At 40.3% G+C, this 26,002-nt stretch overlaps 1 protein-coding gene across 1 annotated transcript in view; it reads left to right on the plus strand.

Annotated features, from left to right (window-relative positions):
• LOC127651859 (ubiquitin carboxyl-terminal hydrolase 34-like) overlaps nt 1-26,002 on the plus strand; it is a 68,544-nt gene that overhangs the window by 28,827 nt on the left and 13,715 nt on the right. The window contains exons 13-61 of the mRNA XM_052137895.1: nt 2,641-2,771; nt 2,865-3,691; nt 4,375-4,589; nt 4,903-5,018; nt 5,127-5,254; nt 5,376-5,465; nt 5,798-5,893; nt 5,976-6,058; nt 6,149-6,303; nt 6,426-6,539; nt 7,953-8,052; nt 8,159-8,318; nt 8,437-8,563; nt 8,733-8,880; nt 8,983-9,083; nt 9,197-9,406; nt 9,507-9,632; nt 9,719-9,841; nt 10,014-10,097; nt 10,388-10,474; nt 12,695-12,895; nt 13,005-13,087; nt 13,383-13,423; nt 13,588-13,712; nt 13,802-13,954; nt 14,141-14,301; nt 16,046-16,350; nt 16,437-16,600; nt 17,035-17,100; nt 17,213-17,359; nt 19,081-19,137; nt 19,696-19,773; nt 19,999-20,093; nt 20,190-20,362; nt 20,466-20,616; nt 20,727-20,805; nt 20,890-20,943; nt 21,019-21,114; nt 21,202-21,266; nt 22,010-22,085; nt 22,175-22,222; nt 22,470-22,535; nt 22,629-22,709; nt 22,778-22,863; nt 23,024-23,192; nt 23,323-23,397; nt 23,480-23,631; nt 25,586-25,739; nt 25,894-25,938. Coding sequence (XP_051993855.1) covers nt 2,641-2,771; nt 2,865-3,691; nt 4,375-4,589; nt 4,903-5,018; nt 5,127-5,254; nt 5,376-5,465; nt 5,798-5,893; nt 5,976-6,058; nt 6,149-6,303; nt 6,426-6,539; nt 7,953-8,052; nt 8,159-8,318; nt 8,437-8,563; nt 8,733-8,880; nt 8,983-9,083; nt 9,197-9,406; nt 9,507-9,632; nt 9,719-9,841; nt 10,014-10,097; nt 10,388-10,474; nt 12,695-12,895; nt 13,005-13,087; nt 13,383-13,423; nt 13,588-13,712; nt 13,802-13,954; nt 14,141-14,301; nt 16,046-16,350; nt 16,437-16,600; nt 17,035-17,100; nt 17,213-17,359; nt 19,081-19,137; nt 19,696-19,773; nt 19,999-20,093; nt 20,190-20,362; nt 20,466-20,616; nt 20,727-20,805; nt 20,890-20,943; nt 21,019-21,114; nt 21,202-21,266; nt 22,010-22,085; nt 22,175-22,222; nt 22,470-22,535; nt 22,629-22,709; nt 22,778-22,863; nt 23,024-23,192; nt 23,323-23,397; nt 23,480-23,631; nt 25,586-25,739; nt 25,894-25,938 — 6,467 coding nt within the window. The remainder of the gene's footprint in view (nt 1-2,640; nt 2,772-2,864; nt 3,692-4,374; nt 4,590-4,902; nt 5,019-5,126; nt 5,255-5,375; nt 5,466-5,797; nt 5,894-5,975; nt 6,059-6,148; nt 6,304-6,425; nt 6,540-7,952; nt 8,053-8,158; nt 8,319-8,436; nt 8,564-8,732; nt 8,881-8,982; nt 9,084-9,196; nt 9,407-9,506; nt 9,633-9,718; nt 9,842-10,013; nt 10,098-10,387; nt 10,475-12,694; nt 12,896-13,004; nt 13,088-13,382; nt 13,424-13,587; nt 13,713-13,801; nt 13,955-14,140; nt 14,302-16,045; nt 16,351-16,436; nt 16,601-17,034; nt 17,101-17,212; nt 17,360-19,080; nt 19,138-19,695; nt 19,774-19,998; nt 20,094-20,189; nt 20,363-20,465; nt 20,617-20,726; nt 20,806-20,889; nt 20,944-21,018; nt 21,115-21,201; nt 21,267-22,009; nt 22,086-22,174; nt 22,223-22,469; nt 22,536-22,628; nt 22,710-22,777; nt 22,864-23,023; nt 23,193-23,322; nt 23,398-23,479; nt 23,632-25,585; nt 25,740-25,893; nt 25,939-26,002) is intronic.

Genomic DNA, 26,002 nt, shown 5'->3' on the forward strand with positions numbered 1-26,002 from the left:
GTAAATCGTATAAACTGGGGCAAAATTTGAAAAATTTACCAAGATTTTTACACATCCGCTTTAGTGTCAACGTTGCCCTAAAGGGTCTACACACCTGTGCATCACTATGATCAAGGACTGGATCCATTAAATGATTGAAGTCTCCACCAAAAACCACATCCTGAAGGATCCCAACTGCTTATAACTTTACCTCAAGATCTGTAAAAAAAGTTCAGATCATCAACGTTGGGTGCAGAAATATTAACCAAAATAAGATTTTGCCCCTATATTTCAGCTAATACAGTAACGATTCTTCCTAAATGATCTCTGATCTGTTTGAGACATTTAAATTGTAGATGCTTACTTATCAATTTGATGACTCCCCTGCTCTTACTCCAACCAGCACTAAAAAACACATGCCCACCCCATGCCCTGCCAAGTTTTTCAGCTTCCTGTGGAGTAACACTATATCATATTTTGTACTCTTTAAGAAAATATTCCACCTTTTTTATAGGGCACCCCAGCCCATTGACATTCCATGTGGAGAAAAACATTTTAACTATTAAAGTGTGACATATTGACATGCGAAGAAAAATTGTGTACCCAAGGCTAAGTGATATAGACCACTATCCAACATTGATGCAACCACAAAATCCCCAACAACCCACAGAACAGGAAACTTCATGTGTGCTTCAACCTCACACATAACAGTCCCAACTGGTGTCGATCGCTCAGAAATCCAACGGTCCATGCATGTTTACGAGACTTTCCACAACACTGTTGCTACCAGTTTGCTTGAGCCCGCTGATTTAGGCCCCAGTAAACAATAACATTGAACCCACAAAGTGAAAGGATGAGCTTCGCTTGTCGCTCTAGCAAAGTCCGGAATAACCATGATGTTGTGGTCCTCCCATCACAAATTGCCATTATTCCTCACCGCTCGAAGAAAAAAAGTCTCTGTCAGTCGACCGCAAGAATTTTGCCAGATAGATCAGGGTTTGTCATCTGCCCCGGGAAGCTGCCCGAGAGCTCTGGTGCGTGCTCTCGAGCCGGCAGCCCGCTGTGTCGATAACATTTTGAATGAGCCACCAAAACCCTCACCATATCTTGAACTTCCTTTCCCTCAGGGATTCCAATGAAAGCACATTATTACATCTGCTCGATTTTCCATATCCTCTAGTTTTTCCCACTCTCGTTCCACAACAGCCTTGGAAGCAGGCGGGTTAGACTGTAGCTCTCTTTCAAAGACTCCAGTAATTCGACCCGTTTTCAACATCATCCATTCTTACGGTCATGGTGGAAAGTTTCGCCTACATAGATGATCACTCTACGTATTTCAGCGAGGCCCTCCATGTCGGCCGAAATTTTCGTTAGTGCTTCATAAATGTTTGAGATATCCCGACCTACGTCATGAAGCTCGCTGTCACTATCGACTGGACCTCTGCCATCTTTATCCTGCGAATTGTCCCGACATGTGAGAACGTAAGTGCTTTTTACTGTCCCCACAGTCTGATGATTCACTTTTTTTCGACATCTTTCCCTCCCAGCACAGTTTAACAAACAAAATTATTACAGTTCTTCCTGGTTAATAAAAAAAGATAATTGAAGTAAAGTTTATGCGGAGTGCGCATTCAAGCAATCAACCTTCGCATAGCGTCACATGACTGCATTTTTAATTATTTAATAAAAAAATACAGTATAACAGCAGCGTATTTAATGTATTACAGTAAATATGATTGTGTTGTGGTAATGAGAATTGGGGGTAAAATGTGCTCTAGTGTCCTGACAATAAAGTCACAATAAAAGACGGTTAATATGATATTCTCATTACTGCAATGTGAAAAAATTTATATATTATAAAAATGGTAAATTTGTACATCATAGTAGTACTATATGTGTACTACCTTTTGCTTATTTTAATGTAAAAAATTGGTGTACAACACTATCGTTTATACAGTAAACAATTAAGATTAAGATTTAGATTAAACTTTATTGCCATTGTGCAGAGTACAGGTACAGAGCCAATTAAATGCAGTTGTTTTTGCATATCCCAACTAAGCTGGGGTCAGAGCGCAGGGTCAGCCATGAAACGGTACCCCTGGAGCAGATAGGGTCAAGGGTCTTGCTCAAAGGCCCAACAGTGGCATCTTGACGGTGCTGGGGCTTGAACCCCCGACCTTTCGGTCAGTAACCCAGAGCCTTAACCGCTGAGCCACCAAAAATAATGAAAATAATGCGAATTGTAAAATAAAATGTCCGTTACGGAAAAAGTAGAAAAGTAGAAAAAGTGTCCTTAAAAATAATGTCACAATGCAAGAAAAAATGTGATGGTCCTAAATGTAGGAAATATTTTGTAGCACAAATGTAGAACTGTTTTGTGAGAATCACACTAATGTTTTGAACAATCTTGACAAATAGTTTTGGAGATTTCAGTTTTTCCCCATTCAAGTTAATCACCAAGATGGCCACTGAGTGAACCAACCTACTCCAAGACATTTGATTGATATTATGCTGAGTCAGACACTAGTTAATTCATTGTGTTTAATTGTGCAACCAGAAGTGGGAAAAAGTCGCTTAATGAATCGGAATGTATGAATGATTTATTCCACAATAGCTCTGGTAAAGAATTTAAATGTCATTGTATGATATTTGTCCCCGCAGGCTCTCCTGCCGGAAGCCCAGAGAGCAGCGACAACAGCGACACTCATCACAGTGGAGGAAGTGACATGGAGATGGACGAGCCAATCATGAGCAGTGGAAAACGGGGGCAGCAAAGGCTGTCGGACACAGAGGTAGTACTGAGCACACACAAAGATTCCAATTATTATTGAAAATATTATTGTGTCATACGTGTTTATTATTGATATTGGTGGGTTTTATCACAGGAGTCTTTGCAGGGCAGCTCGGACGAGACGGCCAACAGCGGGGAAGAGGGCAGCAGCAGCGGTCGTAGCGAAGCGTCCAGTAATGAGGCTGGATCCAGCAGAGCCAGCCAATCAGCAGGCAGTCCCGGCAGTGAGATGCACTCCGATGACATGGCCGACAGTGAGGCTCTGAAAGAAGAAGAAGAAGAGGAGGAGGAGGAGGAGGAGGAGGAAGAAGAAGAAGAAGAAGAAGAGGAAGATGATGACGAGGATGATGAAGATGATGAAGACGACGACGATGATGATGACCTGCCTGCTGTCATAACCGAGGGAAGCCCAAAGAAAGAATCTCGAGATTCCAGAGACGCTCCTACGTCAGAACTGCGCAAACGGAAAGCCAGTGAAGCTCTCGGAGATGTCCAGGGTCCTCCAGAGCGACCCAGGATTCCGCCGGGATTTCCTGGATCCATTGCCTCCGGTTCTGGACTTTCCAAATCCAAGTCCATCCCCTTCTCCCCCGAGGCAGCTGCTGCTGTGGTCGCCTCTTCGTCTCATCGAATCCTCGAGCCCTGCTCCTCTTCGTCCATGTGCCTTGAGGGAACATCTGGAGAGCAGGCGGATCCCACCTCACATTCCCATTCCCAGAATCCTCAGCAGCCACAGCAGAGTGGGCCAGAGATGGGCCCCTCACATGGGCCATCCGTTTCCCAGGAGCCACCCTCTCTGCCGCGGCCAACAGACTTCTTGACTGAGGCCATGGGCAATGAGCTCTTCAACTGCAGACGTCTTATCAGCCCACAGCATCACCATCATCATCATCACCACCACCATCATCATCATCATGATGGGTAAGGTTACCTTTCTAAAGTGATATATACATTAAAACCTAGTGAGCTGCCTTGTTGTCTACTGCCTTCATAGGTAGCTACCATCTAAGGGGCTGTTCACACAGGACTTGTGTTCAAAAACAAATAGACGCAGTGAAAAGATAAGGAACTGAACGGAAAAATCTCAAGACACATTTTGAAAAGTTTTCAACTAGACATCAACATTTCATCTCGACACGGCCGCCATCTTGGATTATGAGCTTGTTGCAGTGCATTTAAAAATGTGGCACTCATAGCGTGAGATGCTAGAAAACAGCGAGATGTGGTACGCCTGTCTAAAACTTTCATAAAGCACGTTTCGATTTTTTACATTTTTAATTAGATTCAACTAGTTTATCAGTACTTTTTGGAACTGAATTAATTCTATTTATAATCAACATATTGTTTCAACTCGTCTGCCATCCTGGATTATTTTTCACTGAGCTTGTTAGAATTTGGGCATTATAAGGAATCATAGAAGTTAGCATAATGTTGTTTCCTACTTTTTGGAACAGGCTTCGCATTGGGAGTGCACCTGTGATGCCTAAATATGCTGTCTAGGTATGCAGCTCACTAGGTTTTCCAACTTCATTGATAAATGTGCTCTCAAGACCAACTTTGTCCCTCTCTCAAACTCAATCTCTCTCTCTCTCTCTCTGTTGTAGTCATTTGGTAGAGGACATGCTGAGTGCTGATGATGTAAGTTGCAGCAGTTCCCAGGTCAGTGCGAAGTCTGAGAAAAACATGGCGGATTTTGACGGAGAGGAATCCGGGTGCGAGGAAGAGCTCGTCGAGATCAACTCTCACGCTGAACTTAGCTCACACCTGCAGCAACATCTTCCCAACTTGGCCTCCATATACCATGAACACCTGGCACAAGGTACATACACTCTTGCACTGACACCTGCTCACCTGTCCTAAACAAGCCACATGATTTGAGGGATGATTCATGTCCGAAGCACAAATGTGCAGGACATGTTACATGCCGAAGTACTTAAGGTAAGGGGTTTGTTCAAATCCCTATAAGCAATAGTAATGTTTATGTTTGCATTAGCAATCACTTATTACATGGGGAAAAACTGACATTATTTCAGTAATTCTGCCAAAAATTGTACAGCAGTTTAGGTTCATTTAGCCCCTTTTTCAAATAAAAGTCATGGGAGTTTCAGTCAGATGTATCTCTAACCGTCCAGGCCCAGCGGTGCACAAGCATCAGTACTCAGCCCATGCCGTGACCGACATCAACCTGGACAACGTTTGCAAGAATGGAAACACTCTTCTGTGGGACCTGGTCCAGGATGACAATGCGGTACATTCCCCTTACAACAGACTGAGACTATTTTGAAACTTTGCATGTATAGTTTTAATTATGTTTGTTTGGTAAATGTGTTTCTCTTTTGTTGCTATGGTGATTTAGATACACCTGTCAGAAGGCCTCATTAATGAAGCAGAGAAGTTGTTGTGTTCTCTGGTGTGCTGGTTCACCGATCGTCAGATCCGCATGCGTTTCATCGAGGGCTGTCTGGAGAACCTGTCCAACCACCGGTGAGTCCATCAGACATTCACCTGCTACTGATTTCTAGTGTTGTTTTGCGGTTTGCACTGGGAGGTTTGGGTCGCTCTGTGATCCAGCAGGAGATGTTTAAGTGTTTGTTTCTGATGTTAGGTCGGTGGTGGTGTCTTTGCGTTTGCTGCCAAAGCTCTTTGGGACCTTTCAGCAGTTCGGCTCCAGTTATGACACTCATTGGATAACCATGTAAGAAAGCTCCGCCCACCACTGCTTTGCCCAGCCCTGTGCTTCAAGTTTTATCTGCCAAAAACTCAGTTCAGTTCTTAATAGATTACACAGTCACTCATACAATGCAATATCACTGTTTTTTCGACTTTCCTTTGAAACGTTTGCAAGCTTTATTTGTGTTCAACTTGTTTTGGGTCTTATAGGATGGCAAAGGAAAAAACTGTAGTAAAACAATATAATGACTATGGTAGTAAAATTGTTATAGCATAGCTGTAAGTATCTTACTCCATGTGTCAGAACTGAATTGTGATAAAGATGATGATGATGATGGTGTCCTGTGTGCGCTGCAGGTGGGCTGAGAAGGAACTGCACATGATGAAGCTCTTCTTTGAGGATCTGTTGCATTATATCCAGGAAGTGAGAGAACAGTGCCACAAATTTTCTCTGTAAGTCTCTGTTTGGGTGTTTTTGCCTGTAAGTATGTTTGTTTAATGTCCAGTGTGTTAAAATCAGTCCTGTGTATCCCAGGTACAGTCACAGTGCAGAGGTGCAGGTGCGTCTCCAGTTTCTCACCTGTGTGTTCTCAACACTCGGATCACCTGACCACTTCAGTGAGTATCTCTCTCTCTCTCATGTAACTACAGGATGTGCATCTGAGACTCACAATAACTTGATGGATTTCCTGTGTGTGTTTTTGTCAGGGTTAAGTCTGGAGCAGGTGGACATCTTGTGGCACTGTTTGGTGGAGGACTTGGAGTGTTACGATGATGCGCTGCACTGGTTCTTAAACCAGGTCCGTAGTAAAGACCAGCATGCGATGGGCATGGAGACTTATAAACATCTCTTCCTGGAGAAGGTCTGGTGAATGCAGAGTTGAACATCAAGCATTAAACAGAATGTGGTGTGAGTGAGTCTGTCATCACCTGTTTTGTGCGCTCGCTCTCTATCTCTCTCTCTCTCTCTCTCTCTCTCTCTCAGATGCCTCAGCTCAAGCCGGAGACAATCAGCATGACGGGACTCAATTTGTTTCAGCATCTGTGTAATCTGGCTCGTTTGGCCACCAGTGCTTACGACAGCAGCTCCAACTGCGAGGTGAGACATCAAGACCACCACTAGTCTGTGTTATCTCTTTTTGTTCTCTGTCTGTTTTCTTTTTGACTGTTCTCACTCTCTCTTTTCTGTTCTCTCTGGCTGTTCTGTAGTTGTTCTCTCCAACTGTTCTTACTCTATTCTTTGGCTGATCTCTTTGACTGTTTTCACTCTCTATTCTCTGGCTATTCTCTTTGACTGTTTTCATTCTCTGTTCTCTGGCTGTTCTCTCTGAATGTTCTTACTCTCTGTTCTGTAGTTATTCCCTCCAACTGTTCTTAACTCTATTCTCTGGCTGTTCTCTTTGACTGTTTTCACACTCTATTCTCTGGCTGTTCTCTTTGACTGTTTTCGTTCTCTGTTATCTGGCTGTTCTCTTTGACTGTTTTCACTCTCTATTCTCTGGCTGTTCTCTTTGACTGTTTTCACTCTATTCGCTAGCTGTTCTCTCCAACTGTTCTTACTCTTTTCTCTGGCTGTTCTCTTTGACTGTTTTCACACTCTATTCTCTGGCTGTTTTCTTTGACTCTTTTCACTCTCTATACTCTGGCTGTTCTCTTTGACTGTTTTCATTCTCTGTTCTCTGGCCGTTCTCTCTGACTGTTCTTACACTCTGTTCTGTAGTTATTCCCTCCAACTGTTCTTACTCTATTTATTCTCTGGCTGATCTCTTTGACTGTTTTCACTCTCTGTTCTCTCGGACTGTTCTTTTTGAGTGTTCTCTGACTGTTTATAACTCCTCTGTTCACTGGCTGTTCTTCTGACTGTTCTCTCTCTTTTCTGTTCTCTGGCTGTTCTCTCTCACTATTCTTTCTGTACTCTTTGACTCTTCTCTGATTCTTCTCTCTATTCTCTGGCTGTCCTCTTTGACTGTTCTCACACTTTTCTTTGACTGTTCTCTGGCTATTCTCTCTGACTATTCCTTCTGTACTGATCTGATGCTTCTCTGACTTTTCTCACTCAATGTTCTCTGGGTGTTCTTCTGTTCACAATCTCTGTTCCTTAACTGTTTTCTCACTCTGTTTTTTCTATCTGACTGTTATCATACTCTGTTCTCTTTTTGACTGTTTCTCTCTCTCTCTTCCATCTCTGGCTGTTCTCTGTTCTCTCTTTGGCTGATCATTTGGTCTTTTCTCTCTTTTCTGGCTATTCTTAAAATCTGTTCTCTCTAGATTTGCTCTCTCATTTCTCACTCTTTATTCTCTCTCTTGATTGTTTTCACTCTGTGCTTAATCCCTGGCTGTTCCCTTTGTTCTTTGACTGTTCTCTCTGTAAATGTTCAGATTTTTCTCATTCTCTGTTCTCTTGCTGACTGCTCTCTCTGTTATCTCTCTCTGATTGTTTTCTCTGACTGCTCTCTCTTTTGTTTGCTGTCTGTATCTGTTCTCTCTGATTGTTCTCTCTCGCTGTCTGTAGTTGTGTGGTATGGATCAGCTGTGGGGAATCGCATTGAGGGCTCAGTCTGCAGACATTAGCCGAGCTGCAATCCAGTATATCAACTCGTATTACATCAGTGGTCTGTAAACTTTAAATTCCCTCCCATACATTCGTGTAATTCATTGAACACGTGCAAAAATGTACATTATGCACATTCATTTATTTATGGGTGAATGTGGCTGCAGGTAAGACAGGTCTAGAGAAAGAGCAGGAGTTCATCAGTAAGTGTATGGAGAGTTTGATGATGGCTTCCTCTAACCTGGAGAAAGATGCCCACTCCAGCCTCACCATCATAGAGAGAGGTCTACTGCTGCTCAAAACACACCTGGAGGCCTTCAGACGCAGGTATACGCACTACTACACAAACACATGACCATACACTAAACGCACAGATACACCACAATTACTGGTAGTTATTGAGTGTGTTGTAGTCAGGCTTCTCGGATCTGATTTGTCTGTTCAGGTTTGCATATCACCTGCGCCAGTGGCAGATTGAGGGAACGGGCATCAGCAGTCATCTGAAAGCGCTCAGTGATAAACAATCACTCCCACTCAGAATTGTGTGCCAGCCCGCCGGACTGCCAGACAAGGTCAGACTGAATACCTTCCTCATCATTATTAAAAGTATCAGCTCAGATTTAAGGCTGGCCTTCAAAAAGCAGCAAGCACATGCTAACACATGCAGTTTCAGTATTTTCAAATTTTGTCTTGTCATTTTGACTTCTGTAAACAAGCCTTATTGTCATGCTGTATGTGTAGATGACCATCGAGATGTACCCCAGTGATCAGGTGGCTGATCTGAGGGCAGAGGTCACTCACTGGTATGAAAATCTTCAGAAAGATCAGTTCAGTCAGCAGGCTCAGCTGCAGGAGTTCGGCCAAACCAGCCGCCAGCAGGACTTCCCAGGTACCCACACAAACACAGATCCGGCTAGTTTCACACTCTCCAGATGTTATTAAAGATACCAGTATTGGATCATTGTGACTGTGTTTCTTTGCCATTGTACAGGTGGTCTGATGGGTCCAGTGCGTATGATCTCATCAGGACACGAGTTGACCACTGACTACGATGAGAAAACTCTTCATGAGCTCGGCTTCAAAGACATGCAGGTGACATGAACAAATGAACATACATGCACTTAACCTGATTAACAAAGATATCCTTGTTTTTCTCACATACACACATACACATACAGATTTGCATATCTTTCATGTCCCGTCAGATGGTGTTTGTGTCTCTGGGGGCTCCGCGGAGGGAGAGGAAGGGCGAGGGAGTTCAGCTACCGGCGTCGTGTTTACCTCCACCTCAGAAGGAGCACATCCCCATGCTACTCCTCCTGCAGGAGCCACACCTCACCACACTCTTTGACCTGCTGGAAATGCTGGCCTGCTTCAAACCACCCAGCCCTGACAGACCCCAGCACAGCACTGAGGTACCAAACATCTGGCTCCACACCTTTGACCTCAGATAAAGCGAAATGGTATCCAGAGGTCTTTTCTGATCAGTGTTTGTGTGTGTTTACTCTTCGGCAGAGTGTTCGTTGTGAGGAGTTGCACCTCCATGCAGAAAATCTGTCTCGCCGTGTTTGGGAGCTGCTCATGCTGCTGCCGACATGTCCCAGTATGCTTCAAGCCTTCCAGAATATCTCTGATGACACGGTCAGTCACATGACCCTCATCAGCATGGTCTTCATTGACCTAAACCCTTTGTATTTTCTTCATGACATACATGTGTTGTTTTTTAGGGGTCTGACGGTTTGTGCTGGAAGGATCTGTTGAGAATCAAGAGTCCTCATAAGCTGCTGTACGCTTTAGAAATCATAGAGGCCCTTGGCAAACCAAACCGCAGGATTCACCGTGAATCTACGGTACATACACACTTGCGCTGCTTTTCAGCTGACAAACACACTCACCCAACATCACGTTCATAATTTTACTTCTCAAAAACTTGTCCACGTGTGCCATCCTTTGAGTCTGTAAGGGTTCATGGATGTTGTCTTTGGTTTTGAAGCTGACCTTTCTGATGTGTGTGGGTTGCAGGGCAGCTACAGTGATCTATATCCAGACTCTGATGATTCCAGTGAAGAACAGATTGAGAACAGCAAGAACACCTGGAGCTGCAAGGTGCAAAAACCTGGGAGCTGATAAAGGCCTAGATTTTCATGTCAATAGCATAGTTATAGTATCTGAGACCATGCTGCTGAATTATCTGCTAATTTTAAACCTGTAAATGAGGAAAAAGGGTGAGGGCCAATTACTGAGCCTTGGGGCACACCATTAGCGAGTGGAACATGATTTTTGTTTCCCAAAAGAAACACATGTCTGTTGTCACAAATGGCCTCATTGTCAGTGTTGTGTGCTTGTGCTGGAAACGTGTTTCTGTATTAATATATCCTCCTGTGTCCCTTTTGTAGTTCGTGTCGTCTGGAGGTCTTCAGCTTCTGCTGGACATTTTTAATTCTGCTATTTTAGAGCCGAAAGAACAGGAATCCTGGACTGTGGTGAGTGTCTCTGGATAAACCCAGTAGAGGTCGACCGATAGTGGGTTTTGCTGATACCGTGGGAAAACAGGCCGATTAATTGATAAATATTTATTAAAATATACAATATGAATTGAAACTTTTCACTCAATGTAAAATAGTGTGGAACTTTAGTAAGCATTACGTTACATGGCGATACTTATATAAATATCTCCCACACTGGTACTTTCAAAGCCTTTGCCATCTGAAATGAATGAAAATATTACAGGTTAAATGTATTTGTTTAGCATTAACATCAAACACCACCTCAGCACTTTGGTTAAACTTTTGTTGTTTTTAAATGTGCTTTATAAATAAAGTTGACTTGACCTACAAAGTCAAATAGCGACTGTATGATTCATCACTACTGACAATATTTATAATTTTATTTTATTGTCATATTAAATCTATGAATTAAAGAAAGGAAGGAAGAGAATTTTCATATGAAGTTAGCATTAATGATTAATTTACTACTGATAATAATCTTATTAACCTGTTGATACACAATCGACCGCACAAGGTAGTGACGTCACTCTTCTTACATTTAATATATCATTTACCATCTATAAATGTAATTAATGTTTTAACCAGTTATACAACTTTTCATAGGTCTAAGGGTTCAACATTGATATCTGATCTCTGTTTCACGATAGCAATGCTCCAGAAACAGCGATTTAGTTATTTGTGTCAGGAGTGCAAATGAAAACATGCAATATCAAAACGGGACTTTTATTATGAAATTGCAATGGCCAGATGAATCCAGTTCAACACACTTGGGTCAATTGTACATGACAAGCATTCATTGAAAAACATCCAATAGCACTTTTTGTCCATAAAAGTGATCAATCTGAGATATATTGCTATATTCCCCATTGTTTACATGAGATCTCGCCTGAAAGAATTACCCATCATCATTGTTCTTCAACAAACTGCGATCTGAGCAGCATTCATGTTGTAAAACTATATGATCTGATATATTAGAGTCTCATAAACAAAACGAGGCTGTCTCCAAAGTCTGTTTTTAAAAATGGGGCGTAGTTTTAGTCATAATAGTCGAGCAGTGCCGTCAGATTTAGTATCGTCTTGAGAGGCGGAGCCTTAATATTACTCTGTACACTTCCAGAGATTTTACAGAGATTAAAGCTGCAGGAACCTCATTTATTGTTCGATCATCTTCAAATTTGAAATGTAACTTCTTTAGACTCGTGGCTTTGTGAACATTGTATTTATAGAGTGTCTTGGTACTTTTATTATTGTTTTTTTTAGATTCTAAAACATGTTCAGCACAAAATATTTCCATTACTATAAACTTCAGCTTCTCTAACTTGAGAAAATAACAACATATATTAATTCTGAAACTTGTGAAATAAAGCCCAAAGTGTCTTCTAGGATACTTTGGATACTACTACTAAAGATACTACAACTGTGTCCATACTCCAAATGTCCCTCCCAAAAAAAAACATTGATCTGCACGAATTCATAAGTGACTTTTTTTATTCTATTACAAGAGCATATTATGAGAAAGGTAAGCAGTTTTCATCCTTGACTTTGTAACATTGTACTAACCACTTGAACAGCTAATGTTAGCTCTAATGTTATCTTCTCCCCCTTGTCGGCAATGCAGAGATTAGATATAAGCTAATTAATTCTCAAACCAACTTTAGTTGTCTTAAATGATTGATTGATTGTACCATGACAATAATAACAACTACGTGTATTGTATACATACCACGCCTTTTCTCTATTGATGTTTTTTGAAGTGTCCGTCTCTATAAATAGCCGGTTGCACAACAAACTCCTGGTAGAGTCAGTGGTTGTTTTATTTAACCTCTTGAGGGCGCCGTTATACTGTATGAAACCCAAAATAATCATCGGAAGCTATCAAGAGTTTATTTTTTCCGATAACGCAACTATTGGCCCCAATGAATCTGTAAATCCGATATATTGGTCGACCTTTAAATCCAAGTGGAGGGGATGAAAGATATATTTTATATGTAGGTAATACAAGTACAGCTCCTGTCTACTTGAATGGGGAAAGACCTTATTTCAAAAAAAGACTTAAGTTTTTTAAACCGTATGAACAGTGGGATCATCAAATGCTGCTACTTAAGCTTAATGTGCATGTGCGTTCAAGAGTAAACTCAACTGGTAGGACTCGATTGAGCCTTACAAATGTCTTGCTCTCTCTTTCTCTCTCCTTAGTGGTTGTTGGACTGTCTCGCATGTCTGTTGAAGCTGATTTGTCAGTTTGCGGTGGATCCGGCCGATCTGGACTTGGCGTATCACGACGTGTTCGCTTGGTCCGGTCTCACGGACTCCCAGAGGAAGAGGGCGTGGCCAGGGAAGTCCCGCAAAGCCGGTGGGGACCATGGGAAGGGCCTGCATATAGCGCGCCTAACGGAGGTGTGAAACCGTTTCCAGAGCGTTTCGTGTGTGTGTGTGTGTGTGTGTGTGTGTGTGTGTGTGTGTGTGTGTGTGTCTGTATGCTGCAGCTAATTTTGTTTGTCGTCAGGTGTTCCTGAGTCTCGTTCAAGGCACCAATCTCATCCAGCGACTCATCAACGTGGCCTACACTTACGACAATTTGGCACACAGGTGAGAGACACTCACTGCTTGCATATGCAGCCACCATCTAAGGCAGCATCCAACCCGAATTGGACCTCATGACTGATCTGGAATGCTCTAGATGGGCAAACACTCTAATAGTGCTCCTCATGTGAAGCACACAGTAGACTTCACTCAGTTCATTTCTGTAGAGTTTGACAGTGGCAGGTTGCTAAGCTAAACAAATTGATGCCCTCTAAGGCAAGTCAGGGCACACGGCAATCATCTGTTTCCAGTCAAGCTCAGCTCCTATTGAATACCTTCTGTCCTCTTGATTGTTCTGCAGGATTCTGAAGGCCCAGTCAGATCACAGATCCAGACATGAAGGTAAGCAGTGATTGGCTGAATATCTCTGATGCATTTAGGTAGTCCTAGACGGCCAGGAAGAATTTCCAACTGGACTATTAAACATATTTAGTGGTCTTTGTGGTTGTTTGTGACATTTCTCTGATAGTGTCATGATGAGTATGTTGCTGTGTTTGTTTCTTCAGTAACTCATTACTCCATGTGGTTGCTGGTGAGTTGGGCTCACTGCTGTTCTCTGGTGAAATCCAGTCTGGCTGATAGTGAACATCTGCACGATTGGCTGAAGAAACTCACACTGCTCATACCAGAGGTGACACACAAAAGATAGACACACTGGCATTGGTGGTGGTGGCGGCATTGGTCTTATAACACTGAACTGTTTTGTGTTTTTGCGTGTAGACTGCGGTGCGTCAGGAGGCATGCAGTGGTCTCTATAAGCTCTCTCTGTCTGGACTGGAAGGAGAAGAATCCATCAATAGATCCTTCCTGCTGCTCGCTGCATCAACACTGCTCAAGTTCCTGCCAGACGCTCAAGCGCTTAAACCAACCAGAGTCAGTACACACGTACAGTAGTTCTCAGTGTTTATGTATATACTCGTCAACGGTGTGGGGTGTCTTTTTGGATTTTAAGTCAAATGCCATGCTGAGTGAATAGATGCACAGTGTTTCTAAAATGTGTACATGCTAACGCTTTGTGAAATGAGTATACGTGTTTGTGTTTGTGTTTTGCTGGTTCAGGTGGAAGATTTTGAGGAAGAGGCGATGTTCCACACAGGCTGTAAGGAATACTTCTGGCTGCTCTGCAAACTCATCGACAACATCCATGTGAAAGACGCTAATCAGACCACCCTACTGGATCTGGACGCGCTGGCCCGACACCTCGCCGACTGCATTCGCAGGTCACACACACACACACACACACACACACACACACACATCTTACTCATTCAGCAGAATTCCACGATTTCCTTTAACTGGATTCATTTCATTTGGTAAAGAGAACCGTCTCTTCTTAGGCTCAACCACAAACACGTCAACTTAGAAATCGTGATTTTGGAAAATCACCATCAGCGTGAAGTCCAGCACTAGACTTTGTACCATTCACAACGTGTCAAGTCATTTAAATGTCCACACTGAAAATGAAAATCCTGCCCAAAGCAACAAAAATCACTGTCAATCTGAACAGATTTGATGTTTAAAGGGACAGTTCACCCCAAAATTAAATTCTCATCATTTACTCACCCTCATGCCATCCCAGATGTGTGTGACTTTCTTCAGCAGAACACAAAAGAAGATTTTTAGAAGAATATCTCAGCTCTGTAGGTCCATACAATGCAAGTGAATGTTGACCAGAACTTTGAAACCCTAAAAAGCACATAAATGTCAGCATAAAAGTAATCCATCTGATAACGCCAGTGGTTTAATCCATGTCTTCTGAAGTGATATGATCGGTGTGGGTGAGAAACAGATCAATATTTAAGTCCTTATTATAAATGTCGACTTTCTTACATCTCTCCTAAGTGTTCTCATTTTATTTTTGATGATTTCAAATTCTTTGGGCATATTGCCATCTGCTGAGAAGGGAGGAGAATTTATAGCAAACAAATAGACTTAAATATGAATCTGTTTATCACCCACACCTATCCCTTCAGAAGATGCACTTGAGTCGTATGGATTACTTTTATGCTGCCTTTATGTGATTTTTTTTTTTGTACTTCAAAGGTCTGATCACCAGTCACTTGCATTGTGAGGACTTACAGAGCTGAAATATATTTCTCCATTTGTGTTCAGCAAAAGAAAGAAAGTTATACACATCTGTGATGGCGTGAGGATGATAAATGATGATAGAATTTTATTTTGAGCGCACTATTCCTTTAAAATGCAGCTATGTGGACTGAGATTTTGGACCAATGAGATTTCACCAACGCATGCAACGGGAATAGAAACCATGTAAATATCAAAATGTCTGATATACTGTAGGCCAGTCATTAAGGCTGGTAATCGATACAGATTTCCCGGTTTGATTTGATTCCGATTCACTGGCTCTCGATTTGATTCTGATTTTGATACAATTTGATTAGATTCTGAATTATTTAGCTATATTTCAGTTATAATGTCTATTTTGCTTGCATATGAAAGAAGAAATTCTCAGCTAATGCTGTAAATAATACAGGGAATCTTCTAACTTGTTACTTTATGAACATTTTAATTTAAAGCTGCACTCAGTAAGTTTTTGCTCGTGTCATCTTGGACTTGCAGTGACACCTAGTGGTGTGGATGCAGCATCATTCAAAGTCAAGCTTTCAGTTACAGATGCTATTGAAGATATTCACTATTCACAATCAACCATGATTAATTTAATCAATGAGTAAAAGTGTCCAATTAAAAGACAGTTACTTCGATTAATAGAGTAGTTTTCATCTGGTCATGTGACATTAATATGGAAGCCCTCATGATGGCACCCCTGCCTCATGTAGAATAAAACAGCTTTTATAAGGGTACTGATATGACTGGAGTCTTCACCTCATAATTAAAAAAGTGAGCGCTGATTGATTCGGGAGACATAAAACAAGCACAGCTAAGAAATCAGCTTGCTGCGTTTGACCAATCAGAATTAAATTGATGGTTGTTTTTCTCCCATAGCCGTGAGATTCTAGACCAGCAGGACAGTGCGATCGAGGACGACGGTCTGACGGGTCTTCTGCGTCTGGCCACCAGCGTCTTGAAGCACAAGCCTACTTTTAAGTTCTCACGGGAGGGTCAAGAGTTCCTGAGGGACACGTATGATCTGTTGTTCCTGCTGCCCAGCTTAAAGGACCGTCAGCAGCCCAAATGCAAGAGTCCCGCGGCGCGCGCAGCAGCCTACGACCTGCTGGTGGAGGTTGTGAAGGGCTCGGTGGAGAACTACAGACTCCTGCACAACTGGGTCATGTCGCAGCACATGCAGGGTGAGGAATGCACACATACTCTGTAATCATCACATAAAGACCAGGAAAACATATAAACAACTCAAATATGTCTTTACTTTCTGCAGCATCTCATGCACCATATAAGTGGGATTACTGGCCTCATGATGATGTCCGAGCCGAGTGTCGATTTGTGGGGCTGACTAACCTGGGTGCCACATGTTACCTGGCCTCCACCATCCAACAACTCTACATGATCCCAGAGGCCAGACAAGCAGTCTTTACTGCTAAAGTGAGCACAACACACCGAGAGGATACCCTAATCTTACTGGATGAGCTAAATTTGAAGCTTTTGTAAAATAGGCCGTTTACAGACTCCTGCTAGGGGCCATTCACACCAAACAGGTTCTTCCATCGGTCTATGTAAACATGCGCTTGACAAACATTTTTGACCGTTGCGGCACTTCTTGTTGATTTTTTATCACCGTGCCAGAAAACACTTGTCAAGACTCCTGCGCTCTGTTAAACTCATTGCACTGCATCTAGCTTTTTTAACGCAAGAACTGTTCAGTGTGAATGTCTCCTGCATGTTGCTTGGCAACCGTAAACGGCCTACTGGGAAGCTAATGAACTGCAGGATATTACTCTGTTGTGTATATCTGTAGATGTGTTGGAATGTGCCGTGTGTGACTCTTGTGTATGTATGTTTTTGGTGTGCGTTTACAGTATTTGGAGGATATAAAGCATAAGACAACGCTGCTGGAGCTGCAGAAGATGTTCACCTATCTCATGGTATGTGCTTTTAACTGCATCTGCTTGTATAATTCTCATATTACTCTCGTTTGTAAGACTGTTGGAATGAAAGTGCATTAAATGCCAATATGAATGTTATTTCAATGCGCAGGAAAGTGAGAGGAAGGCATATAACCCTCGGCCGTTCTGTAAGACCTACACGATGGACAAACAACCTCTGAACACAGGAGAACAAAAAGACATGACTGAGTTCTTCACTGACCTCATCACCAAGATAGAGGAGATGTCTCAGGACCTGGTATGACACCTGTCTGTCTGTCAGACTGTCTATCTAATGTTATCGGTCTGTTTATCTATCTGCCTCTCTGTATATGTAAATATGTGTCTGTCTGTCTGTATATTTATCTATCAGTGGATATTTTTTTCTGTCTGTCTATTTGTCTGTATATCGATCTGTCTGCCTGCCTGTCTGTCTTTATAGATAGATATTTGTCTGTCTGTCTATCTATCTGTTTATATATTTTCCTGTTTGTCTGTCTGTCTATCTATAGATCTGTTTATATCTCTTCCTGTCTGTCTGTCTGTCTGTCTTTGTATCTATCTGTCTGTATATTTGTCTATCAGTGGATCATTTTGTCTGTCTGTCTTTCTATAAATCTGTTTATATCTCTTCCTTATCTGTCTGTCTGTATGGTTATCTATCAGTGGATCAATCTGTCTGTCTGCCTGCCTGTTTGTCTTTATAGATAGATATTTGTCTGTCTGTCTGTGTATCTATCTGTTTATATCTCTTCCTGTCTGTCTGTCTTTGTATCTATCTATCTATCTATCTATCTATCTATCTATCTATCTATCTATCTATCTGTCTGTCTGTCTGTCTGTCTGTCTATCTGTTTGTCTTTATAGATAGATATTTGTCTGTCTGTCTGTGTATCTATCTGTTTATATCTCTTCCTGTCTGTCTGTCTGTATGGTTATCTATCAGTGGATCAATCTGTCTGCCTGCCTGTTTGTCTTTATAGATAGATATTTGTCTGTCTGTCTGTGTATCTATCTGTTTATATCTCTTCCTGTCTGTCTGTCTTTGTATCTATCTGTCTGTCTGTCTGTCTGTCTGTCTGTCTTTATAGATAGATATTTGTCTGTCTGTCTGTGTATCTATCTGTTTATATCTCTTCCTGTCTGTCTCTCTTTGTATCTATCTGTCTGGCTGTCTTTATAGATAGATATTTGTCTGTCTGTCTGTGTATCTATCTGTTTATATCTCTTCCTGTCTGTCTGTCTGTATGGTTATCTATCAGTGGATTCTTTTTTTCTGTCTGTCTATTTGTCTGTATATCTATCTGTCTGTCTGCCTGCCTGTCTGTCTTTATAGATAGATATTTGTCTGTCTGTCTGTGTATCTATCTGTTTATATCTCTTCCTGTCTGTCTGTCTGTATGGTTATCCATCAGTGGATCAATCTGTCTGTCTGCCTGCCTGTTTGTCTTTATAGATAGATATTTGTCTGTCTGTCTGTGTATCTATCTGTTTATATCTCTTCCTGTCTGTCTGTCTTTGTATCTATCTATCTATCTGTCTGTCTGTCTGTCTGTCTGTCTTTATAGATAGATATTTGTCTGTCTGTCTGTCTGTGTATCTATCTGTTTATATCTCTTCCTGTCTGTCTGTCTTTGTATCTATCTATCTGTCTGTCTGTCTGTCTTTGTATCTATCTGTCTGTCTGTCTGTAAATTTATCTATCAGTGGATTCTTTTTTTCTGTCTGTCTATTTGTCTGTATATCGATCTGTCTGTCTGCCTGCCTGTCTGTCTTTATAGATAAATATTTGTCTGTCTGTCTGTGTATCTATCTGTTTATATCTCTTCCTGTCTGTCTGTCTTTGTATCTATCTATCTATCTGTCTGTCTGTCTTTATAGATAGATATTTGTTTGTCTGTCTGTGTCTCTATCTGTCGATAATTTTGTCTGTCTGTCTCTTTGTCTGTGTATTAATTAACTGTTGTGTGTTTGTTTCAGAAAAACACAGTGAAAACACTTTTTGGAGGCGTCATCACAAACAATGTTGTTTCACTGGTAAGACGATGGATTTATTCAACTGTCAACCACTTCTACAGTTCTTTGAATAAGTTTGCATCCCACTATTCTGAATTTATTTTGTATTTAGTTCTGCCCTTCTGAATCTACATAACAGATATTTAAACAATATATTCCCAAAAGACAGAATAATAACAGTTAACTCAAATCATCCTGTTTAAAAGTCACATAGTCTCTTGTTTTCTTGCGCATCAATGAATGTTTGCACCTTTTGTAATAATTGTGTACAAGTCCCTCAATTGTCTGAAGCATTATCATCATCATCATCATAAAGCATAGACACTCTTCCTTAAATGTGTTTTTAAATGAGAAACATCATGCGGCTCCTGCAAGGAGGATGCAAACTTAATCACTCAACTGTCTGAATGTGTGTCTATGCCTTTTCTGAGATGCAGGAGATGTAGGTTTGAGTGCAGCCGGCTTCCTGTTTCTCTTCTGTCCTACCTTAACTTCCTGTCTACTCTATACCGCCTCTTTTAATTGGAAAAATAGTGAGTGTGAATGTATTATCTTAAGAGTGTGTGTGTGTGTGTGTAGGACTGTGATCATGTGAGTCAAACAGCTGAGGAGTTCTACACAGTGAGGTGTCAGGTGGCGGACATGAAGAACATCTATGTGAGTCAAAAATTCTGTCATTCTTCACACTCATGTTGTTCCAAACCCATATGACTTTCTGTCTTCTGTGGAACACTAAATGACCCGTTAGACAATGTCCAGGCTGCTCTTTTCCATACAATTGACCAGGGGGCTGTCAAGCTCCAAAAAGGACAAAATAGCAGCATCGGTCTTCTGAAAGGAACAGACAAACATTAAGACGTTATCAATTTTATGGTCTTTCAGGAGTCTCTGGATGAGGTCACTATTAAAGACACACTAGAGGGTGATAACATGTACACCTGCTCTCAGTGTGGGAAGAAAGTACGTGCTGAAAAACGGTACAGTTCACTGTTTTGTGAGTCTGCAAACTGAAATATTTCCATTATGTTACAGGGAAGCAAATATTTCATTCTTTGCCTCTGTTTCTCTCTCAGGGCGTGTTTTAAGAAGCTTCCGCGGATCTTGAGTTTTAACACAATGCGATACACGTTCAACATGGTGACCATGATGAAAGAAAAAGTGAACACTCACTTTTCATTTCCACTCCGGCTCGATATGACTCCATACACGGAGGACTTCCTGATGGCCAAGGGAGACAGGAAGGAAGGTAGAGTGGGACTCTTCTAGAATACAACCTCAAAGATGTAAAGAATTGAAATGTAAAATGCAGTTTGTCCACTCCAGTCAACATATCGTGACCTCGTTGGCAGGTTTCCGTGACGACAGTGATGCAAAGGCAGCAGAGAGTTACGAGTATGACCTCATCGGTGTGACGGTGCACACGGGTACAGCGGATGGCGGCCATTATTACAGCTTCATCAGGGACATCGTTAACCCACACGCTTACCGAAATAACAAATGGTGATTATTAACACTCATTCCCGTGTGCATTCACAGCTATCAGTCATTTTACCACCCACATGATGCATTTGATGTCATTTTGAGGTGCTGATGTCATTTCTTGTTTGCAGGTACCTGTTTAATGATGCAGAGGTGAAGCCTTTTGATTCGGCTCAGCTGGCTTCAGAGTGTTTTGGTGGAGAGATGACGGTATGTATTTTCATATTTATATTTGATCCAATCAAGTCATCCAAATACAGTTAATGAGAAATATGCTCTTGTGTCTGTTTTCAGACAAAAACATATGATTCTGTCACAGACAAATTCATGGATTTCTCCTTTGAGAAGGTTGGTGAGATTTGACACTTTTTCTTCTCGAATATACTCTCAAAACAGAGTGACAAATGACTCTCTCTCTTTCAGACACACAGTGCGTACATGCTGTTCTACAAGAGAGTGGAAGTGGAGGAGGAAAATGGGAAAGACTTTAACTTTGACATTTCTCCAGACCTTCTGGAGGTAAACCTCACTCGATTTCATCCTCAAACTTCACTCTTGTTTTTCTGAGCATTTAACAGTCTGCATCTGTTTGTGTCTCTCTCATAGTGGATCTGGCATGACAACATGCAGTTTCTCCAAGACAAGAACATCTTTGAACACACATACTTTGGGTGAGAGACGTTTAGAACCATTTTCTGAACTTTGATCAAGATATTTTAGAAATCTTTGTCAACTAATCTTCGTTTCTCTCTTTCTTGTGTTTCTACTGTTTTATTGTTTTGTTTGTGTTTTTGTATTTTACTTTGTTGTATTGGTTTTTGTCATTTTGTTTTGCCTTTTATTTTTGTTTGCTGTTTTCTGTTTTCTTTTTTTGTTTGTGTTCTGTTTTTTTGCTTTGTTTTTGTTGTTTTATTTTGTTTGTAATTTTTTGAAATGTTTTGTTTTCCTTTTTGTTCTACTTTCATTTGCTGTTTTTGTGTTCTTTTTGTGTTTTCATTGGTTGTTTTTTTTCTTTATTGTGTTTTTTTTCTGGGTTTTTTGTTTGCATTTAATTTTTTATTTGTATTTTTGCTTTGGTTTGCTGTTTTATTTTGGGTTTTTTATTTATTATGTTTTTTGCTTTTGTTTTTTTATTTTCATTGTGGCTGTTTTTTATTTATTTATTTATTTTGTGTTTCATTTTGGCTTTGTGCTGTTTTGTGTTTTGCTGTTTTATTGTTTTATTTTGTTTCGTTTTGATGGTTTTTGTTTGTTATTTAAATTTGTTGCATTGCTTTGTTTTGCTTTTTGTTTTGCTGTTTGTTCTTTTATGTATTTTGTTTTCTTTGTTGTGATTTTACTTTGTTTTTTCTTTTGTGTTTTTTTTTTCTTTTTTGTTTGCAATTTGTTTTTGTTTGTTGTTTTGTCTCTGTAGTTTCATGTGGCAGCTGTGCAGTAGTATTCCCAGCACTTTACCTGATCCTAAATCTGTGTCTCTTATGACTGCTAAGGTGAGTCTGTTGACATAAACCGCATTATCAGAGCAACGCTTCTTCAACCTATGAAATTAGTAATTCTCCTCTCTCTCTTTCTCTCACAGCTCAGCACGTCGTTTGTTTTAGAGACTTTCATTCACTCCAAAGAAAAGGTGAGACACTGTTGTCGTCTATCACAGGCGTCAGTGGACTTTCCCTAAAGATCAAGACAATGTGTTTACTTGAGTTGTGTACTTTACACTTCTTTGGTTGTTCTGTTGCAGTTTGCTTTAAATTATTAATACTTGTAGGGGGTCTCGTTGATGACGTGACTGTATCTGATTGAATGGGACAGAGTATGTTTTTGATGCTTATCTTGTGTTCTTGTTAGTTATTCTTCTGCTATGTTATTTCTCTAAGCCCACCATGCTCCAGTGGATCGAGCTCCTCACCAAACAATTCAACAACAGTCAAGCTGCCTGCGAGGTAAAAAGCAGACCCACTTAACATCCAGCTTCCTGTTTCCCACCAACCTCCTCAGTACTGTGTTTTTACAAAGGTAACTTTCTGTCTGTGCAGTGGTTTTTGGATCAAATGGCAGATGATAACTGGTGGCCGATGCAGATTCTCATCAAGTGTCCCAATCAGATTGTACGGCAGGTGAGTGTGTTGCATGCACACAAACAATTACCATGAAGTGTGTTGTCTGACATGCTGTTGTGTTTCAGATGTTCCAGAGGTTGTGTATTCATGTGATCCAGAGGCTCAGACCAGTCCACGCTCACCTGTACCTGCAGCCTGGCATGGAGGATGGGTATGGGATATTTTTAGATGTTTTAGTTAGACATTAATTGCAAAAAAAAGTATTTTGTTTAGCTATAATGTAAAGCATCACCCTTGATGTAACACTGTACATTTCTGCTTACTGTACTCGGTTAAATGGCTTGGTTCAAATGGTTGTTGTTCCTCTACAGCTCTGATGACATGGATGGGCCTGTGGAGGACATCGGCAGCCGCTCTTGCGTAACACGGTTTGTCAAAACGCTGCTGTCAATCATGGAACATGGAGTGAAGCCGCACAGCAAACATCTGACCGAATACTTTGCCTTCCTTTATGAGTTTGCAAAAATGGGTGAAGAGGAGGTACACATCACTTTATCTACTTTGTTTCGTGCATTTTATAGCCAGTCAGTTTTTTTTATTTTATTGTAAAGCATGTATGTATTTATACAATAATGTTTTTTCGTCTTTTGTTCATTTTTTTTCCTAACAGAGTCAGTTCCTCTTGTCTCTTCAAGCCATTTCTATAATGGTGCATTTCTACATGGGCACTAAAGGACCTGAAAATGTGAGTGGATCTGCAGACCTTCTCTAGATCTTTCCCTCAAATATCTCAAATTGTGACATCAAACTCTCACTCTGTCTCTCAGCCTCAGGTGGAGGTGTTATCAGAGGAGGAGGAGGGAGAGGAGGATGAAGAGGAGGACATCTTGTCTCTGGCAGAGGAGAAATACCGGCCGGCCGCTCTGGAGAAGATGATCGCGCTCATAGCTCTGCTGGTGGAGCAGTCCAGATCTGAGAGGTACACACACACACACACACACACACACACACACACACACGCTCAAATGTACACTGGTGTGTTATACTAAACAAGGTTGTGCGAGACAATAAAAATGTGAAATATTAAAAAATAACTAGCTTAAAACCCATGCATGCATCAGGTCTGTATGAATGTAATATTTGTGTCCATGTTGCTTTCATACAAAAAAAACACATTTATAGCATTTTCTGCAAAAAACAAAATTAACGACTAAAATTAAATGGTGTTACTATCAGGTAAAAGGTATAAAAATACTTTTCTTGCCCCTAGAATACACACAAAAGTTTTCAATGTAATTATTTATTTATTGCAAATATCATGAATTTTTAAGGTTACTTCATTTGACCTGAACAAAATGTGCCTTTTCATAAAAATGTCCTATTTTTGTCCATACTGGTTTCAAACATTTAAAAAAACATTTATTTATAACATTTTCTACACAAACAGAAAATATTGAATGACTTTGAAAAAATGTCAAGTGATGTAACCATCAAGTCAAAGGTATTAAATTACTTTCTTTGCTCCTTGAATACATGTGAAAGTTTTTTATTTTTATTTATAATAAACATTTTTGTTGTAAATATCATGAATTTTTAAGTCGTACACATCAAGAAGTTTTCTCCGTCTCATTTAATACTTTAGAAAAAAGTGTCACTGCTTTTTTCTTACAGAAATAATAATATTAATAATAATAATGGATTATTCCAAACTACTTATGCCAACAGATTTTAAAATTATTCAAAAATAATTTTCTTAATGAATATTTATGTTTTGTTTTACTGTATAATTGTCAAAATATTCTTAAAACAATATACATTTACTTCACACAAAAATAAACTTAAGTCAAAGGGAAAACAAATTAATTTTTACCATATTGTCTTAAGTTTAAAGTTTACAGACTTCTCTGGAAACAAGACTTAAAATATTATGCCATTTTATTTTGGTTATGCCAATATTTAGAAAAATACTAATTAATATGCCAATTTGTGCAGATTCACCAGCTGACAACTCTAATAAAATGCTGAAAATCTTTAAAAAAAATAAATGTTGGCATATGTAGTATGGGATAATCTGTAGTATTAGTCTTATTATTATTATTATTATTATTATTAATAAAAGTAAAATATATATATATATTTTTTTTTATTTTTTTATTTATTTATTTTTTTTTGAAAAAGATAAGCAGTGAATTTTTAAAAAAATATTAATAGTTCATCAAATCAAAGTCAGCAAACTTGCAGGTAACCATTCTGTTGTCATGTGACAAACAAAAACTTTGACCCACAAGACTGTGTTTGACCGTTTTATTTGACTATCAAATGTTATAAATTTTAAGTCATGTTTTCAGCCAAATCTGACAAAATGTTGTCAACTTAACTTTTAAAACAAGACAGAAAAATCTGCCATTAGAGTTAGAAAAATAACTTGTTTTCCCTTTGAATTAAGTTTATTTTTCTAACCCCATTGGCAAATAATTCTACTTTCATTCCAGACCACCAGAGGCAGAACTGAAAACACTAGTGGGAAACTCTTGCACTTCGACCGAGAATAAAATTAGACCGTTGTCACCCCGTAATGCATGAGGCGTCTTCAGTTTGTCTTAGTGTGGACCATCATAAAGAGGCCATGTCTGATCCATGCCCATGCCCTCCATAATCCTTCTTGCTGTGCACTGAGTGCGACTGGCATCTCTGTGCATCACTTCAGCATGACAAATGGAATAAGAAAACGAAATCTCCTGATTTAGCATGCGAATTGGAACAGCTGTCTTCTGCTGTAGAACATTCTCGGTCAAAGCGCAAGAGTTTTCCACTTGTGCTTTCAGTTCTGCCTCTGTTGTTCTTTCATAGAACCACAGTCACATTCATAACCAGCGTTTCTAAAAAACACTGATGGTAACATCTGGTTGTTTTTTGTCTGTGTGAATCTGCAGACACTTGACTTTGTCTCAGAGTGATATGGCAGCACTGACCGGAGGAAAAGGCTTTCCCTTCCTGTTCCAGCACATCAGAGACAGCATCAATATCAGACAGACCTGCAACCTCATTTTCAGCCTCTGCAGATACAACAACCGCCTGGCAGAACACGTACGGCACACAAACACGTGTTTACTTGCACATCAAAATGAGGACATACCATAGACTTCTATTGTATTTGACTTCTATACACACAGACATACACGTATCCATTGTAAACTGTAATGTAATGCCTCATGATTTGTGTTTTCTTCTGTTTGTGTAGATCGTGTCTATGCTGTTCACCTCCATAGCTAAACTCACTCCAGAAGTAAGTGCTTTTTATTCATTTCATCTCTTTGTTGTACACACATGACCTTATATTGTGTGTGTTT

This window comes from Xyrauchen texanus, chromosome 11 (genome assembly GCF_025860055.1).
Source record: "Xyrauchen texanus isolate HMW12.3.18 chromosome 11, RBS_HiC_50CHRs, whole genome shotgun sequence".
Lineage (NCBI taxonomy): Eukaryota > Metazoa > Chordata > Actinopteri > Cypriniformes > Catostomidae > Xyrauchen > Xyrauchen texanus.